Source organism: Suricata suricatta, chromosome 15 (assembly GCF_006229205.1).
Source record: "Suricata suricatta isolate VVHF042 chromosome 15, meerkat_22Aug2017_6uvM2_HiC, whole genome shotgun sequence".
NCBI lineage: Eukaryota > Metazoa > Chordata > Mammalia > Carnivora > Herpestidae > Suricata > Suricata suricatta.
Window position 1 is genome coordinate 23,144,941 of NC_043714.1, and position 19,756 is coordinate 23,164,696.

At 37.2% G+C, this 19,756-nt stretch overlaps 1 protein-coding gene across 1 annotated transcript in view; it reads left to right on the top strand.

Annotated features, from left to right (window-relative positions):
- Positions 1–1,136: 1,136 nt before the first annotated feature.
- CRISPLD1 (cysteine rich secretory protein LCCL domain containing 1) overlaps positions 1,137–19,756 on the top strand; it is a 44,940-nt gene continuing 26,320 nt past the window's right edge. Inside the window, exon 1 of the mRNA XM_029923634.1 lies at positions 1,137–1,394. Coding sequence (XP_029779494.1) covers positions 1,137–1,394 — 258 coding nt within the window. The remainder of the gene's footprint in view (positions 1,395–19,756) is intronic.

A 19,756-nucleotide genomic window follows, 5' to 3' on the forward strand; every position in this document is an offset into this window, starting at 1 on the left:
GGACGCGCCGCGCGGGTCCTTCCCGCCCCGGCTCTGTGTGTGCGGTCGTGCGCGCGGGCCGGGCCGGCGCGTTGGGCTCCGCTCCCGTAGGGAACTTCACGCTGGAGAGGTAAAGGCGGTTCTAAAACGCTTTGCTGAGTCGGCAGGTTCCACCTTTTCCTATCTACCTTTTTCTTCTAAAGCGCCACTTCAAAAAAAAAAAAAAGCCAGCTCGTAGAGAATGGGCGGACTCGGAATGCGGGTGGGCTCCTAGTAGGCTGCAGCGATGAGATCTGCGGGACCTTGTTCTTGCCAGTGGCTCTGTGGGCTTCGCCTCCTCGTGTCGCGCGCTCTCCGTTCGGGACAAGTGGAGAGTGTGCGCCTGCGGCGTGTGGGAGGCAAAGCTGGAGTTGCCGGTGGACGGTTGGCCTCTTCGGGTGCAGGCCACAGGTTGGGCGCACACTTTCCAGGAAATAGGGGTTGAATTCTTCTTGCCCCGCGCCTGGTTAAGAGGAGACTGCCTCCCAGATCCATTCTTTCCTATTAGTTACGTGGGCCCTCTAGATGTACCCGTGGATATATGTGTGGATGACATTTTGTACTTCTTTAAAACATTCACCACAATTTCAGAATGTGATGGCCATTCTGAGTATCTGCGAACTGGAGATAGGACAGTGGTAGAAAACACTCCCTTACAACGAGAGAAACGTGGACCTCTCGATTGATAGAAAACACTATAGGTAGTGAATACGCCTTGCAGGCTGTATGTAATATATGCACATAGCCCTTTAAATAAGCTTTTCAATTCAGAAATTAATTTGAAGCTCTGCCTCTTTTTGCCATTTGTTTTGTCCTCGTGCATGTTATTTTCGCAAATATACTCGTCTATTTTGTGAAAACAACGCATTATGAAAAATCCTCCGGAGGAGAAATGGGTTGGGGATAAGTTATTTCAAAAAGTGCATGGCCGTTTGTTGGCATTATGTAAACGAATCAAACTGGCACACTGCCTTTGTTACTGTTACTTTACTTTTGTTACTAGAAAATTAATATCTGCCTAGATTTTCACCTTAATCACGCTGTATGTCGTTATAGCCAAAAGGAGTGGAAGAGCCTGTCTTGGAGATTTTCCCGGGGAAATCCTGAGATCATTCATTATGAAGTGCACCGCGCAGGAGTGGCTCAGAGTAACCACAGTGCTACTCATGGCTAGAGCAGTTCCAGCCATGGTGGTTCCTAATGCTACTTTATTGGAGAAACTTTTGGAAAAGTACATGGATGAGGATGGTGAGTGGTGGATGGCCAAGCAGAGAGGGAAAAGGGCCATCACAGACAATGACATGCAGAGTATCTTGGACCTTCATAATAAATTACGGAGTCAGGTGTATCCAACAGCATCCAATATGCAGTATATGGTAAGGACATTTTTCAAATGGTATGTACAAAAACTGTTTATTAGTGCTTTCAGTCTTCCTGGTTAGATTCCGTCATGCTATTATTTAATCTTTACCATATGTCTTGTATGAAATTAAGCAAAAAATTTTTTTCAGAAGTATATTCCTTTGCATATTCTTTTATCTTTGAATTTCAGTGTAGAATTAAATACCGTTAGATACAACGTTTCTACTAAAAGCTCCATATCCTACTCTTACCAGGAAGATTCCTATGCTGAAAATCCTGAACAGTTGATGCATTTGTTTTTATGTGACTTAGTAGAACAATTGCCTCCTAATTTCTAACTGATGGAATTTTCTTATGAATGGTGGATCTGAGAAATCAAAGACCAGTAATCTAAAGTAATTTTCTGGATTGTCGATAACTTTGTCAGTGGGTCCTTGCTTCTTAACAATATGTAAATTGCATTTTATAAAGGGTATCTTTTTGTGGTTGCTTTATGTTATGTGTGTTTTGGCAATGACTTTTTTTTTTTTTATTCTGGATTTATTTGTGCACTGTGACATGTGAAAAAAAGGCTGGACAAAGATTTTTAAAAAATATGTGACTTATCCTTAATAACCTCATATTATTTTTAGAAATAAGTACCAAGTTTGGGAAACAAACTTACTTTTTAAAGACTATTAATATATAACTTATTAATGTAATACTCTATGCCTGCAATATTTAGAAAACTTTTAAAATATCTATTATACTACATATAATTAGGAAGGTACTAGCAAAAATTGATAATAAATAATCATTGGTGATACCAGTGCTTATGTAGGGTACAGTTAATGTTAATGCATTCTAGTTTTTCTTTCTGCATTCACATTAGTGCTGATGGATATTTCCTATTTAGGCAACTTTCATGGTATATGGAAGTTCTAAGTTCACATTACCCATTATAAAATGTAACATTATACTATTTTAACTTTCACCAGACAAAAAATTTACCCTGAAGAAAGTAGGTAGCACTCGAGAACTCATCAGAGGCTAAGAATCAGGGCCTGGAAATCAGGGGGTGTGGGTTTGAAGTCTGGCACTGATACTCACTAGCTGTGTGACTTTGGGCCACTTAATTTCTCTCTTCTTCAGTTCCCTCCTGTCCAGCATGTGTACTCACCTCAGAGGGTGTGAGGACTGACGAGATAACCTATGTAAAGTTTAGTTCATTATCAGGCATATTGCAAGATCTCAGGAAGTGTTGCTACTCTGACATGTAGCTAATGTCATCTCTCCCCATGCTGTTTCAGTAAAGTACCTAAAAAAATCATTAGCTCTTTGCAAAAATCTGTGCAGGATATGACATCTGTAATGTCTCACATTTCTGCTTTATGTGTATTTTAAAGTGTTTGTCCAAAGTGAAAAATTCTATGACTTCTTCATTTGTGAGCTTTCAAACAGAAAGAGCCAATTATGGAGCCTCCCTGCGTAGGCCACCATATGCGTTTTCCATGTGCATAGGTATTCCATTGCTTTGTATTTAAAATAAGGAAGAACTTTGGAGTTCAAACCCACAAAAAGAAAACCTGAAAATATTTGTGTGTGTTTTATGTTATATGGAAATAATGAAAGAACAGTTCTGTAATTCGTTTTCATGTCTGACTTCCAAAAAAAATAACTACCTATTGTATGATGTCTGGTCTGGGCTGTTTCCATGAGTTTCTTTTGAGTTTCACTGGTTTCATTCTGTCCTTGAAACGCAGATTTAGAAACCAGCCAGGGTTTATGTTGTGTTGCCCTTAGATACTATTAGCACTGGAACTGTGTCTTGGCCATTAACAGGCTGCAGAGGACTTCACTGCCCAACTGTAATACTGGAACAGATTTTCTAGAATACACATTAAAGGGAAGTCTAAAAGAACAAAATACTGTATTTGAAATGTTGACGTATGTATTACATAGGAATACAAGCACACATGTTGATCAACCTTGTCAGAGTATTACTTATTAAATAGTTACTTACAGTGTTTTTATTCTGAGAAAGCAAAATTAAAATTTGGCTTTAAGAGCTGTTTCCTGTAAAATCTGCAGTACCCTGTAGGTGCCACTGCTTTGTCTGTTTGTATGCTACAGGTCATACCACGTTAAACATGTGAGTCGCCAGTTACCTTGCTTATTTAGTCTTCTTTGTGTCCTTGAACCTATGGCAGTCAAGCCCATCCTCATGTATTAACATCCCATCCCTGTCTCTGTTCTTATCCTTATTTAACTAATAGGGTTAAAAATTGACTCTGGAAAGCCACATCTGCCATTGAAGAGGTTATAGGCTGGTTGAAAAGAAAGAGTAGACACATTTGAAAATGTTAAAGTAAACAAGAACATAAAATTCTCTGCTGTAGTGTGTGAATAATGCCAAGAGAGCGCAGATTAATGGAATATTCCTAATGGTGGGAGTTAATCAGTGGGAAAGATGGGTTCTATGGTGTTCCTGGAAGGTGGTCAGGACCCTGAATTATGGCAGTGAAGGGAGGGCATATCTCAACCAGAGGAAGAGAGACACATGCTAGATCCAGAGAAATTTCTAGAAGAAGTGCAAGTGGGAGAAAATACAGACCTGTGGCAGAATCAGTAAGGGGAGAGATGAATTATTGATTATAGAAACCAGTGATGTTTGGAAAGTTTCCATAATTGGCTTTCTATTTGAAAGCTCATATATAAGAAGTCATACAATTTTTTACTTTAGACAAACATTTTACAGAGATTACCCACGTTTAATTTCAGGTAAATTGAGAAACTAGAGCTTTTAGGTCATCAAATGAAACTGTGGCTGAGGAGGCAATGGATTTTAAAGGGAAAAACACTAGCCTTGCACCTAGATAGCAACAGGTTCACATTTACCTCTGCTGCTCACTGGTATGTGAACTCTTGACAGTTAGCAACTGCTCTGGGCATTGCTTTTCTCAATGGCAAAATTGATGTAAAGAGGGATCCCTTGGTGGCTCAGTGGGTTGAGTGTTCGACTTTGGCTCAGGTCATGATTTACGGTTTGTGGGTTCAAGCCTCACCTTGGGCTCTGTGCTGATAGCTCAGTGCCTGGAGCCTGCTGCGGATTCCATGTGTCCCTGTCTCTGCTCCCCACCCCTCACCCTCTTTACTCTCAAAAATAAATAAACATAAATTTTTTTAAAGAATTTTGGTGTAGAGAATAAAACCACAATCTGTAATGAGATAAGACATTTAGTATAGTTGTGCATACTGTTTTCAAGCCTTTCCTTCGCATGGGTTTTGATCTCATCACTTGGTTCTTTTACTTTTCTGGTTATTTCATCAACATGTTCTTGTTTTCTGATTGTCTTGTCAAACTTTGTTTCTCAGGTTTTTCCTTTTGGCTTTCTCCCTTCCTACAGGACATTATGTATTCCTTTGGCTTAAAAAATTTTTTTTTAAGTTTATTTTTTAGAGAGAGAGAGACAGAGGGAGTACACCAGTGAAAAGAAGAGGGGCAGAGAGAGAGGGAGAGAGAGAATCCCAAGAAGGCTCTACACTGTCAATGCCTGATGTAGGACTTGAACTCATGAACTGTAAGATCATGACCCGAGCTTAAATCAAGAGTCACACATTTAACCAAATGAGACACCCAGGTGCCTCCTTACTCCTTTGACTTTAAATATCATCCATATCTTGATGGTGTTTGGTCTATAGCATACTCTGTATCTCTATCTAACAATCATCTCTTTGAGCTTCATTTACATATTTTCTTCTGCCTTCTGGGTCAACTTTGTGTGGTATTACTCCACCTCCACAGTTACTTCAAACTGCAGAAAAGTTTTCTTTCTGAAAAGAAAATGAACTGCCTTACTTTTTTCCCTCTACCCTTGCCTGCAATCTTACCTCCTTTCCTGGATTCTTTCTTAGTGGATCTCATTAACTGGTAAGATTATGTAAGACTAGGTAAGATTATGTATGAGATAAATATGAAATATGAGGAGTGGTAAGAAAGAGGAATTAAAATAATAGAAGTTCTGAGAGGCAGCATATCAGCAACACCAGAGATATTGACATAGAAAATGGAAATTCTAGAGATGAAGGAATAAGTGTTTCAAATTATTCAGTATTTAAAGTATTTCTCAGATAGACTTCTCTATACTAAAGATTATCCTATACATAGAGTGACTGAGATAATAGTAAATATATTCAAATGTTCTGGAACTCAAATAATAAAATGAGCTAATGGGTATTTACCTCTTGTTACAAATTTTTAACATAGAGACCTTGAAACATTATAGAGTGATTGAAATCTCAAATAGCTCACTGTCATGCAAAGTGGGCCTAACTCTAGAATGTGCTTTAGCAACCAAGAAACTTTATCTAAATAAGGACCCAGGCACGGGCCAATGATATAAGCCAGTTTCTGCGGTGATAACTATTTCCACGCCTTTTAGGGAACTGTTGACAGACACTCTGCTGGGGGGGGTTGGTGGCTGAGCCTGCCTGCTCTCCCCTCACGTACGGACGGAACCATGGGTGGGACCTTGGCATAGCACGTTTCCCCAGGTAGAACTAAGTGCATTTGGAGACCTGACCTGCTAGGCACCCAGAGGTTCGCTGAGCAAACCACCAGCTGTCCTTTTGGTCCCCGGAGCATGTTCCAATGACTTGGTTCCAGCTTGTCACTTAGATTCTTTCTAAGGCCATGTTTAAATGGGAGGTCAAGTTTTGCTGTTATTGTTTGTGTTTTTTTCATGTACTTTAGCATAGCAGATGATCCCAGAAACTAGACATGAGTCAACCTAGTTTGCCATATTTTTAAGATAGGAAAAATGTACACAGATCAGCTTTTTTTTTTTTTTTAATAATCTGGGTTCTGCCCTGTTTCTGTCTGTAGCCTGAATCCAAGCCTGAAATAGTGATCTTTGTCTTGTGAGTTGCTCTGTTTATTCTCATAAATCCATATTTTCTGACGTTATTTGTCCCCTGTTACATATACTCAGAATAAATGCAGATGATGAAATAATGGCCTCATAAGTCATTTGGCCAAAGCTCCATGTTTATACATTTTTTTTGTTGTTTATACATTTTTTATCTTGCTAAAAGTGGTGGGAATTCACATCAATTAACATTTTGTTACAACTCTTGGTTCCCCAAACGGTAATATTCTCTCTGTATATTGGTGAGAGATGAAAATTGCCTGGTAATTTTCAAAAATTAAATGTTTGTATCTTTTATTGACATACAGTATAAGCTACATTCACTTAAAAGTACATGGAATATCTTTCTTGGTTCAAAGAATTTATCATTATTTAAAGTTATTAAGATGTTTTATTCTGTATTTAAAATAGTTTATTTAGTTTTCCTAAAGTGTTTTTACTTTATCTTAATAATAGTGTTTACATTACAATAAAGTTATGTTTTATTTTCAGTATCTTAGTCTACAGATGTTAAAAATTTATGAAACCTCAATTTGAATAGATAGTTGCTTTTTAAAGACATCGGCACTTGGAATTAATGTATTTTTCTTTCAAAAGTTGCATTGTAAATGGCAATACTCATAAGAAGAAAGTGACATTAGTGACCAGTTTTATATAATTTAGTTATCCTGCAGTTCTGGGAGATTAAAGATATCTCCTTAAATGTAAGTAACAAATCTAGGGTCTTAGAAAGGAAAGAGAAGATAAGTAGTTTCAGTAGGAGATGGAACACTCAGAGCCAGAAAAATGCCACAAAATTTTGAAATTGTTGTTTATTCCTTCAGTCGGCAGGTATTAGCGGTTTACAGTTGTGGCATCGAGGGCCCAGCAGTAATCACAACAAATGTTCTTCCTTACCTGGACTAGGTATGAAGACCCTGAATCTCCTTACTCAGCAAAGGGCCCATGTGGTTGACACAGAGCGAGGGGGGGGAAGTAACATAGGACATGAGATCAGGACAGATAAAAATCATTTTAATTTACTTTATTTTTAAGTTTTTACATTTATTTGTTTTTGAGAGAGAGAGAGAGAGACAGAGCACAAGTGGGGGAGGGGCTGAGAGTGAGGGAGACACAGAATCTGAAACAGGCTCCAGGTTCTGAGCTGTGAGCACAGAGCCCGACATGGGGCTAGAATTCACAAACTGAGATCATGACCTGAGCCGAAGTCGGATGCTTAACTGACTGAGCCGCCCAGGTTCCCTGAAAAAAATCATATTAAAAACTCACTTTCAGTGTGAGTGGCAAGAAACCATTTGAACTGCTTGAACCAAGGAACAGTATGATTTTATACCTCTCCAGAATCCTCTGGCTTTTTTGAGAACAGAAGTTAGATGGTGGGAGGTGGGACAAAAGTGTGAGCAGGGAGACAAAGCTAATGCAATAATCCGTCTAACAACCAGGAGTGGGTTAGTAGCCATGAAGGTGGGGAGAGGTGGCAAGAGTATAAACACACACTGAAGCCTTTTTGTAATCGTAACAGCAATCTTGAGATTCTTCAAGGAAGCCTTGTTGCAAGACTAATGAAATTGTCTTGATGAGCCAGGCAGCAGTAGCCTGGCAGTTTCAGGATCTGATGCAATTTTGAAAACCACTCAATCCATGGCTGTGGTTTTTAAAAACTGATGGCAGTTTCCATTGCTGGTTTAAAGATCAAAGGGGAAGATCCTGTGTCTGTCAGCTGATAGTGGTTTCTAGAATGATTTTAGAGATCCCAGAAATCACCCAGTTACCTGATACACATGTTGCCAGCTGAATTTTAAGAGGTCAGAGCAGGTAGAACCAATCTCTGCCTCCTCGCTTTCCAGGATAAGGATGCCTCCTGTTTTCCCACGTGATTTGCTCTCTCTCACTCTCCCAAAAGCCAGTCTACTCTCTCACTCCCTCCATAAATAATAGAAGATGAGAATTTTAGCATGAGAAGCAGAACAGAACAGTGGTCCAGTTCCTGTCCAGTAACCACCAGTTTCTCTATCATGGGGTATGTCATTAGGATTTTATCTCATTTAACAGATTTTGGATGTGGTGTGTGACTGTACAGATATTTCCTGAGCCACTAGAAATATTGGAGTTACTGTATTTTTAAGATAAGGAAGAATGGACCCAGGTCACCTCTTTAAAAAAATTTTTTTTCTAATGTTTATTCTTGAGAGAGAGAGGGAGAGACAGAGACAGAGTGTCAGCAGGGGAGGGACAGAGAGAAAGGGAGACACAGAATCTGAGGAAGGCTCCAGGCTCTAAGCTCAGTTCAGGGCTCAAACTCACGAATCGTGAGTGAGATTATGACCTGAGTCAAGTCGGATGCTTAACCCGTGCGCCCCCACAGATCAGCTTCTGGTAGAGAAAGCTGAAGCTCAGTTTTGGACATATTAACTTAAGATTTAGCTTAAATATGCAAGTGAATTTGTCAAGAATGCAATTAGACAAATGTGGTATGGGCTAATCTGGAACATGAAGTTAGCACTTAACAGTATTTAGATGGTATGTAAAGCCATGAAGAGAAATGAGATCATCAAGGAAGTTAGTATAGGTAGAGATGTTTGAGAAGTGAGCTCCTGACACACTTGACAGTGTAGAGGTAGAAAGGTGAAGAGGAATAGCAAAGGGAATTGGAAATTAGGAAAAAAAACAATAATACCAACAACAAAAAAGCCAAATGAAGAAAGGCAGACGTGCTGACCAGCTCTGCTAGATACCACTTATAAAGATTAAGTAAAATGAGGACTCTTGAGTTTAACAACACGGACACCACACTGACGGTCTGATCAAACAGTCTGGGTGAAGTCCCAGTGATCCAAGGGTAGTTGGGCAGAATAGGATGAGTAAAATGAGCACGCTCGTTCATTCACTTCCTGATCAAACATGTGTGTTCCATGTTCTGTGGGCCAGGTGGTGTCTGGACCTTTCATTGTTTTCTAACCAAAAATTTTCAGCTTAGTTTTAGAAGATGTAATGCAATTAGGGCACATAGCCCAAATTTATAATGGTGGTCAGTAGGAAAATACAATTTTTTTGCAGTTACTTTTACTGAATGCCTTCATTAAAAAATAATTACATGTAATAATTTATAATCACAAGTGAGTGACATTTAGCCCAAGAACATTCTTTGCTATTGTTCAGCTGTATTCTGTCACACATAATACTTTTGGGAATTTATACAACAAAATGATTATACATGATTTAAAATTTAAATTTTCATATTTTAATAATTTTTTACTAATTCAACTTAAAGTTAAATATTTACCAAACAGACATACATATGTCTTATATAGTATTGTGTATAGCATATATGTATATATATAGTATCTACTTCATTGGAAGAAAGTGTACAAACTCAAGTGGTAATGAATTGTCGGTGAAGGTATTATAATAAGTATGTCTAAGTAACCCTTTCCTTACCCTCTCTCTCTGTTCCTGTCCCCTTGTGCTCTTTAAATCTTTCTCTCTATAAAAATAAATAAATGCAAAAAAATTCAAGGAACCCTTTCCTTATTTTCCTATATAGGTGTTGCCTTCAAAATTTTAAGAAGTTACAGAAAAACTGTTATAATTGATTAAACAAATTTGTTATTGATAAATTTGTGTTTGAGCAAGCATTTAATTCAACACATGCTGATTGGGCATTTTTATGCCTGGCATTGTTTTTGATGCTGAAGAATACGTCAGTGTATAGAATGTTCAGCAAATTAATGAAAATAAGGAGAATGAGATGATTGGGAATGATAGAGGTGGAGCTAATCATTGTGGGTATTTGGGCAGAATTCTCTGAATTAGTGGCTTTAGAGCTGAAAGCTAAGTTACAAGAAGAAGTCAGTTAAAAATACAGAGATCTGGGGAGAAGGAATACCAGTCACAACGTGTCTAAGTCAAGAATGAAGTGGGGTTACAAAGAAGGGTAGTGTGACTGAATTTTATTTAGTAATGAGGAAAGTGTTAGAAAATAATGTAGACTTATAAGCATGGGCCAAAAGTCCTTTTGGGTTGTAGATGAGGAGAAATTTGGATTTGATTCTGAGTGAAATCCATTGGAAAATTTCTTGCAAGGGATTGACCTCGTCAGTTTCCAGTTTCAAAAATTATTCTGACTTCATTATGGAGAGTGGTCTGCAGGAGAACTAAGGTTGAGAGCAGAGAGACAGAAAGCCATTGCTGTATTCTGAATGTGAGATGATGGTGACTGAGACCAGGGGGAGAGTGGTAAAGATGGAGAGAGGCGGGTTGTTTCAAGATACGATTTGATGCCGTTGCTGATGGTTTGGTTGATAGCTTTAGTGTGAAGGTGAAGGATGTGGAGGAATCCGGAATGTTATTAGGTTTTACCTAGGCACATGGGGAAAGAGACAATTTTGAAATCAATCATCTGGAAATTAAGGATAACAAATGTTTTTCATGGAAAGGCACTTAGGTATGATTTTGGGAATAAGAAAAAGGGTGCTTTAGTCCAGCACTCCTCAGACTTTGCTGTGCATATGAGTCCCCTGGACATCTTGTTAAAATACGGATTTTGATTCAGTAAGTTTACGTGGGTCTCAGTATTCTGTAAGCTCCCAGGTGGTGTGGCAGCACTGTCTGGAACCCCACTTTGAACAGACTTTAGGCTCCCTGGAGGACATGAAATGTTGACTCTGGAATTCAAATTCTTTATTTTTCCCCTCCTCAACTATCACATTCACCTACCTTTTCCCTTCTTAGAAGGCAGCGGCTGTCAACTACTAATGCCGGACAACAGAAACTCCTTTTCACTCTTTCAAGAAGTACTTAGAAATAAAAAAGATGAAGACATTTGAATGATAAAATCCCCCAATGCCTAATGTTTAAATCAGTCCAATTGGAGGAGAAATGGAAAATTAAATCTTAAAATTAGTGACTGGCACAGTTCTGTGGGATAGTGAAAAATAAGGTGCAATCAACGATAGGATAAACGATAAAAGCCATACGGGTGAAGAGGGAGGAAGTAGAATTTCAAATTGGGCAAGTATGGAGACGCAACTAGATAAGACCCAGAAGTGAGCATGAGAGTTCCTGTTCAGAGACTCCCCCGTGTGTTCTTGTACCTCAGACAGTAGAAAATAATCCTGCAGATGGGGCAACCCTATCAAGGTGTTCGGAGTAAAACATAAAGCTGTATCTTATGTGTCCTCTGGACATGGCAAATCCACACCTGAAATACTGAATGGTTGGCTGTATAGTTAGACCAGGTGTTGTCCAGAGAAGGGAAATCAAAGTTCTGGAAGTATTGGGGGAACCATGGCTCTGGACTGAGATGGAATAAGAGCATCCAAATTCTTGCCTAGAAAGAAAGGGCAGGAGGTCTCTTCACCAAGAGTTCTGTGAACACAGAAAACTAAACAAATAAAAAGCATCAGTATTTCATAAGAACACCTATGCCATTATTCCATATACCTTGGGTTTTTGGTGCTGTTTTCAATATCTTCCAAAGCCTGCTCACCTTCACACATATTAGGATGCCCTCCTTGTTTTCTCTGTAACGAATTTCTCCTCTTAAGAACAGCTTTTGTCTAAACCCTTCCATACAGAGTTAGGTGCATTCTCACTCATTTCCCTGGCTTCTGTAGCATTTCGAATTTGCCTGTGCCCCTGGTATTTGCATCCTGTCTCTTTCTCTAACCTTCCGTTCCTTTATGGGCAAGGGCTGTGCTTTAGTAATTTTTGCATTCCCCAGCTAATTGGCTGACATGATGCTTTAAGCTCAATTCATTCTAGTTGGAAGGGGAAAAAATGGATTGAGTAAATGAAAAATGAAAAGAAGACTAGATTTTCAACAACAGTTTTAAAATGGGTAGAATACAAAATAATTTAATTATATTCCAATGACAAAATGCTCTTAAAAATTGCAAAAGCGTTCTTTTCAAGAAGTATAGTGTTATGTTTTACTTAATATTATATATATATTGGTTAGGTAATTTTTTTGCATTTTGATTAGGTAAAATCGTTCTTTAATAATTATGACAGGTGGCTAATTTGGCATTGGATTTCAATTTCAAGTAGACTTATAATGGTTTATGTCTCATGGAGTGAGGATGTTAGACCCCTCAGCAAGTAGGGATACACAGGAGATAGAGGGATCAGCATGCTGCTAAGGCTTTTGCTGGAGAACTGCGTTTAAAATGTAAATCACAATGTGGTAATAGGTATACATTAATATATTTTAAAGTGCATATAATCTTAAAGAATTTCAGAATAAAGCTGCAATCAGGAAAGCCTTCTTAGAAGAGGTATGTTTTGAAATAGTATTTGGAAGAAGTTGTAGTCATTGTGTGGTGGGGAGTCTGGAAGAGAGCATTTGGATGATGAGACCCTTCTGAGTAAAGGGGTTGATGTGAAAATATGTGTACAGTTGATTTGAAGGCAAGAACGTTACTTCCGGATCTGTTAGAACTGACCCAAGCCTCTATTATGGGGATATTTGGAACATATTTTTATTAAATATGACGAAAATAACCTTGTTCAAATGCATATCATGACAGACCAGAGCAGCCTAACCCTACTCATCCTTCTGTTCAAATCTAAAAAGAATAAATAAACAGAAATACATCCTTTGGCATAATTTGGCAGTATTCATTTAATTTTTGTAAGTGAAAGTGATTACAATGGATTTCTAAGCTTAGTGCTTATGAACACCTTTTAAATTATTTTTGTATTTATGTGTGTATATCTTACATATACATATATTTTAAATATATATTTACATATTGTACATACATATATATTTACATACATAAATACTTGGGAGCTTGATAGCTTGGTACTTGGGAGCTTCAGTAGAAGTATCATCTTAGAAATTTATTCAGGGTGCCTGGGTGGTTCCGTCAGTTGAGTGTCTGGCTTCGGCTCAGGCCATGATTTCATAGCTCGTGAGTTCAAGCTCCGTGTCTGGCTCTGTGCTAACAGCTCAGAGTCTGTAGCCTGCTCCAGTTTCCGTGTCTCCCTCTCCCTCTGCCTCTCTCCTGCTTACTCTCTGCCTGTTTCTCTCTAAAAAATAAATAAACATTAAAAATATTTTAAAAAATTAATAGGAACAAAGGTCTTAATTCAAATGTTTATTGCTTATAGACCCAAAACAAAGCTAGGAATAACTTACTCTTGTATGTATAGCTAATAGTCTGTTAAATTTGAATTATAAGATTATTTACTTTTTCATTGGGCCTTTAGCTGGCAATGATTATCTTGTTTTTCAATTATTCAAAATCTTGGATTTGAATTTCTTCCTTAGTCACATAAATATCAGCCCTTGAAGGTCTATGTGACTCACAGCAAATTAAGCAGATCTTTAAAGGAACAGGGAAGAAGAGAGCATTTATTAAGATCTATTGGTTATCAGGTGATATGACAGGCAGTTTGCTAATATAAATTCTGTGAGATATTTTTATTCTCAAATATTATTTTTTTTAGCAGGAAACAATGCCATAATATCAAGAGTTCACCAGAAAAAATCGTGGGGCTATATGCAGAGTTGTGGACAGGGCTAGGTGAGCCATAAGGGATGGGGGGCATCTAGGCTTGAGTGGTGGTGTCACACCCTGGTGCGGACTGATGTCTGGGAGTAGGGCTGTGTGGCAGGACACTGTTGCCGTTAGAGTGAGGCAGATGAAGGAAAGGAGATGAGTAGCGTTGGTGAGGGGGTAATGCATACTTACATTCACCTCCCACTGTCCGACTTCCTGTTCATGTTTTCCATTAGCCAAATCCAACTGGAATCAGGGGCAGGAGAACCTAAAGTAAGTGAGTATGTAGAATTGAGTCTGAGACAAAGAGAAGGGTACTTAGGGACTGAGAATGGCTTTGTGGAAACAGATGAAGACTATGTAACATAATGTTCTTTCTCACATGATCAAATAAGGACCTTTGTAAACCATATTTCTTAAAAATCATCATCTTAGTCATTGTTTAAGTATTGAAGAAGACAGACCTAAAGGCATATTCCTAAAGGGCACCTAAAAACCTGATTGCAGTTTTATTAAACTTGAGGTTCCTAGCAGCCAAGGAAAACTGGAAACCGTGTTTACAAAGGTCTTATTGACTGCTTCCTGGAAACATAACAATTTGTCACTCTTGAGATGAGGATTCTTAGTGAAAAGTTAACACAGAATTCTCACTGTAGGAACAATGAGCAACTTACTATAGCAGTTTCATTAAAACTATGTAAACATATTCATTTAAATGTTTCTTATATTAGCATTAGATTTAAGTTGAAGTTAAATTTTAGGCTTTGGTTTCTATGTGTCCATCAGCTTTTTCTTTGTTTTATTTGTTAATCCATCTCTTTCTTTCTGAAAACTAAAAAAGCATCTTTAACTACAATAAATAAATGCAATATTTTTTTACTTTCAAAACCCAAGTTATATTCAAATATTGAAATAGAAAATACAAACTAATACGTAAGTATATACTATAGAGTGATTTATTATGAGAGTTTATATTTCCTATCATACAGTTTTCTAGGCTTGGCTTACTGATCAATCTTGCATCTCTCTCAACTTTATGACCTTTAAATAAACTAAAACACAGGTGTTAATTCTTATAAATTTATCCAGTGCCGTAAATCAAGGCTTATATCACTGATAGATGTACTTTTTCAGTTACTAAAAGATTTTCTTAAATACTGAAGTCGTCTCAAACATCCAGAACATATTCTTGAATTTATTAACTACTCCTGTCATAAGTGATGATAAAAATAATGAAGGCATCACAGCCTTTGATTAATCACAAAGTCAGTACGAAGGTATGACATTGACAAAGCACATTATGAATACCCTTCCATCTGAGTTTTTACCACACACGTATGTTTGAGGCAGAGAACTTAGGTCCTGGATCTTAGATCTAAGTTATTGCCCGTTTTCATGCCAACTGTGAGACAAGAGATAATTGATGGGTACATACTGGCAATATATAATAATGCCATGTTTTATATTAGGTGCCGTGGAAAACACACACAAAGAAGTGTGGGACCAAGTTTTTATTTTAAATTTTACTTTGGGAATAAAGACCCAGAACAACGGAGATAGATCAAGGGGAACATATAATAATTTGTAAATTACATGTTTAAGAAGGTTTAGAGTGTGATAAATGGAGTATCATAGTTGGAATGACTTCCAAAAGGGGAGAGACTTTGGTGAAAGATGACGCTTAAGTAGCTAAGTAGGAGAGCAGAGAAAAGAGCAGTTCCTTTTGGGGAAAATATCTAATGGATTCAGTTGGCCAAGAAACTAGACAGGTGCTAGAAGCTTGTAACTCTGAGTGTGGTTTTTCCTTGTACGTGCTAGCATCAGGTCTTACAAATGTTATAGCTTTGAGTTATCTCCTATCCTACAAAATCAGAATCTGTGTTTTTTTTTTTAATTAATTTATTTAACATTTGTTTATTTTTGAGAGAGAGAGCGAGAGCGCAAGCGCGCGAACGAGCGAGCGCGGGAGAGTGACAGAGAGGGAGACACAGAATCTGGAGCAGGCTCCAGGCTCCAGGCTGTCAGCACAGAGCCTGATGCGGGGCTCAAACCCACAGAACTGTGAGATCATGACCTGAGCCAAAGTTGGACACCCAATCGCCTGAGCCACCCAGGTGTCCCTGGAATCTGCATTTTAAAAAGATCTTCTGGTGATTTATGAGCTCTTTAAAGTTTCAAAGAGTCACTGTTGCGGGTCTCTGTTGAATAGGGGTAGGATATAAGGGATGTAGTTGTTATGGCCGCATTGGGGAGGGCCTCGGCAGTGAGATGAGATGAGTCAGATGTTTTGCAGAAATGTAAAGATTGTATCAAGTTAGTGGCTCTGCTCTCCTAAAAACAATCTCCCCTACATCATGCATTCAGTCTCTCTGTATAATAGTGAAACAATGGGTTTAATTGAAATCCTCTTGTGTGTTTTTCCATACATTGAATTTCCATTTAAAAGTATTTCAGTTTCAATGAAGTGAAGAGTCAAATCCCTAAATTACGGGTTGCTGCTTTTTAAAGGTTTTTAGGCTTTGTTTTAAAGTGGATTTTAAGTGAAATACTGACACATCTGCCCCTTACCTCTGGAACTTCCAGGAGCCCCTCAGAAGTGCATTGCCCGGAGGTAATGCTACTTTCTCGGTACCTGGCCTCTCTGCATGGTAGCGCAGATGTTCCCTTTGAAATCTGAGCCTCATACATTTCCCCTGTCACTACAAAGTCTTTTCAGGACAGGTGAAGCACAGCAGTTAAACACCTGAGGTAATTTCCGAGTTGTAAGGAATGTGTTACTGCGGTTTTCCATAGTGCTTTTATACCAGCTGACTTTATCACAAAAACATCATACACTCTTTCAGCATAGATTGATTTGCTTATTAATTTATTTCTGTGATGTCAGTTTCTTCACTGTAATTCTGATAATACCACAAACAGGGAGCAAATAAGGTGACTTGAAAAAATTTATAAAAGGGTATTATATTTGGAATTTAAATCTGAAATCTCGTGAACTGTCAAATGTATGACTTGCATAGAATAACAGATACTTTCTTGGAGGTCAAGTTATTGCTGTTGAGAGGATTATGTTGACAGCTGAGCTTGTCAGATTTTTGGATTGCGCTTTCTGATTCACACAGGAGAACACATAAGTGATTTGGGGAGGGATTTAGTTTTGACATATGATGGACAATTTATAAACCTGTTTTTCTAGAAGTGATGGCACAGGAATTATCTTCTAAAGGTGGTATTTAGAAAGACATAACTTTGATTTTCTTCAACCCCTTCTACATTCATGAGCTGGCTGAAAAATCCTTGTTCCTTTTAGCTGTGCAGAAAAATTACATGTAGATGTCTGTCTGTGTCTTATTTCACAGATTTTACCCTTATGTTTTTGGGATTAAGCTGAAGGGGTCCTGGTTTTAACTTCTTACTGAGAATATATTTCTTTTAATATTCACTTAAGTTTTGGTTCATTTATCTGTTTTTGACAATATTAAAACTTTCTCATCTCAACAGAGATGATTCAGAAACAATTGAGCTCTTCTCTAAACTCATAACTGGAAGATCTGAAACCTTTCTGGTTTTGTAATCTTGTAAGTCACACTACAGCTTTAATTTTTTTTTTTTAATTTAAGTGCTGCTGGTATACAATGTTATATAAGTTTCAGGTGCACAACATAGTTATCTGACAATTCTGCAAATTACAGTTTGACAATTCTGTATATTATGCAGTGTTCATTGTGATAAGCACAGTTACCATCTGTCACTACACAGTATGTATTATTAGCTGTATTCTTTATGCTTTACTTTTCATATCAAAACTTTTTTTTTTATCTATAACTGGAAGTTTATACCTCTGAATCTCTTTGAACTACTTCCCTCCTCTCCCTACCCTCATGCCTCTGTCAACCACCAGTTTATTCTCTGTATTTATGAGTCTGTCTCTGTTTTTGTTTATTTAGATTCCACATATAAGTGAAATCAAATGGTATTTCCATTCTTTGACTGAGTTATTTCACTTGGCATCATAGCCTCTAGGTCTATCCATGCATGTTGCAAATGGTAAGATCTCATTCTTTGTTTTGGCTGGGTAATGTTCCATTGTATTCCAATAACATATCTTCTTTATCCATTCATTTTTTCATAGATATTTGAATTTTTTCTATATCTTGGCTATTGTAGATAATGCCACAATAAATTAGGAGTAGATATATCTTTTCAAATTAATGTTTTCATTTTCTTTGTTTAAATACTCAGCAATGGAATTACTAGATTGTATAGTGTTTTTATTTTTATTTTATTTTTTAGGAAACTCATTATTGTTTTCCACAGTGGTTGCACCAATAACAGTGCAAGAGGGTTCATTTTCTCCACATCCCCTTTAACACTTGTTATTTTTGTTTTTAAAATTTATTTATTTATTTATTTTTATTCTCACCACTCTGATTGGTGTGAGGTGGTATCTCGTTGTTTTGATTTGCATTCCCTGATGGTTAGTGATGCTGAGCATCCTTTCATGTTCTTGTTGCTCATCTGCATGTATTTGGGGAAAAAAATGTCTGTTCAAGTCCTCTGCTCATTTTTAAACCACAAAACAGCTTTTGTTTCTTAGTTAGGAATGCCATTAATTGTCATCAGACATTTTACAAATTTTACAGTTTGTAAGTTTTTATGGGGTTCTATAAATAGAGCATTCTATCAGAGACAACACATCCAAAATAATAGGATTTTAAAGCTGAAAGCAATTGAAGAGACTGATACCAGCTTCCTATTGTTATAGATAAGGAAACAAAACCCAAACTTGACATAATCAAAAGATAAGTTTGAAAAGACATAATTTAAATAGGAAAGAAAACTCTTCCAGGATATATCATGTGTTTTAATTATGCATTGAAATACTTTGAACAAGCTTATTTTTACTCTATAAGAGAAAATGAGAGAAAAATTTACGACTAATTGTCTTAGTTGTATACACCCAGAAGATGTAGCACTGAGGAAAGAGTGTTTTTATTACAATTGAAAGCTAGTATGCTGTCATTACTTCTGACTGATGTTGACTGCTCAGAATTGAGGTGGGCTTGGACGTATAAGGTAGGTATTCTGAGTTAAATATGCAGATATATATGTGTCAAAACAAGAATGTTTGTGAAATTTCTTTTGTCAAAATTTATTTCAAATGCTGATAGTTTTAAAAAAAATTTATCATACTATTTATAGTTCTCTGTGGCAGCAGGCAGACCAGAGCTTTTAGCCTAGACTGGACTTACAACATAATTGCCTTTCCAACACCAGGGCATTTTCATAATGTTATTACTTTGTCAGAAAGCAATACATATTTTAAAACTCCATATTAAATTGCAAATTGTATCATGGACTGATGTTTGCTTTTGATTAGGCTACTTGATAAGTCAAAGACCAATTTTGTCTTTGGCATTGATCTTAGAAATCCATTAAGACATCAATTTGGCAAAAAGGTATAATGACTTGGAACATATTTCTGTATTAGATACTCTTGATTTGTTGGCTAATTAACTACAACATTAATTATATTTTCCAATTGTTTTGGAAAATGTTTATTTTCACTATTTAAAGACACATTTTCAGTGTGTCTTTGAAAAGACCTATTGTAGCTTCATCCACTTAGGTGGGGTTTTGTGAAATGGTAGAAAATCCTGCAATCCTATTTCTCCCTACTTAGAATGTCATTTGATAATTTTGAAATTATATGAGAGTTTGTATCCAATAGATTTTTCTTTGTGCATTTAAATGTGTCAGACCATTTAAAATTGGTTAATTTCCTATTAAAATGTCTTTATTTACTCATTTACATATTTTCTTTACTGGAAAATATAACTCTATAAATTAAACTACTTAACTTCCATGTCAGCTAGTTTATTTTTAGACTAATTATCATGATACCTTTATTAATAAGTGCATGTCAGTAATTTTGTGGACTGATTGATGCCCATTGTGTCCCCCCCC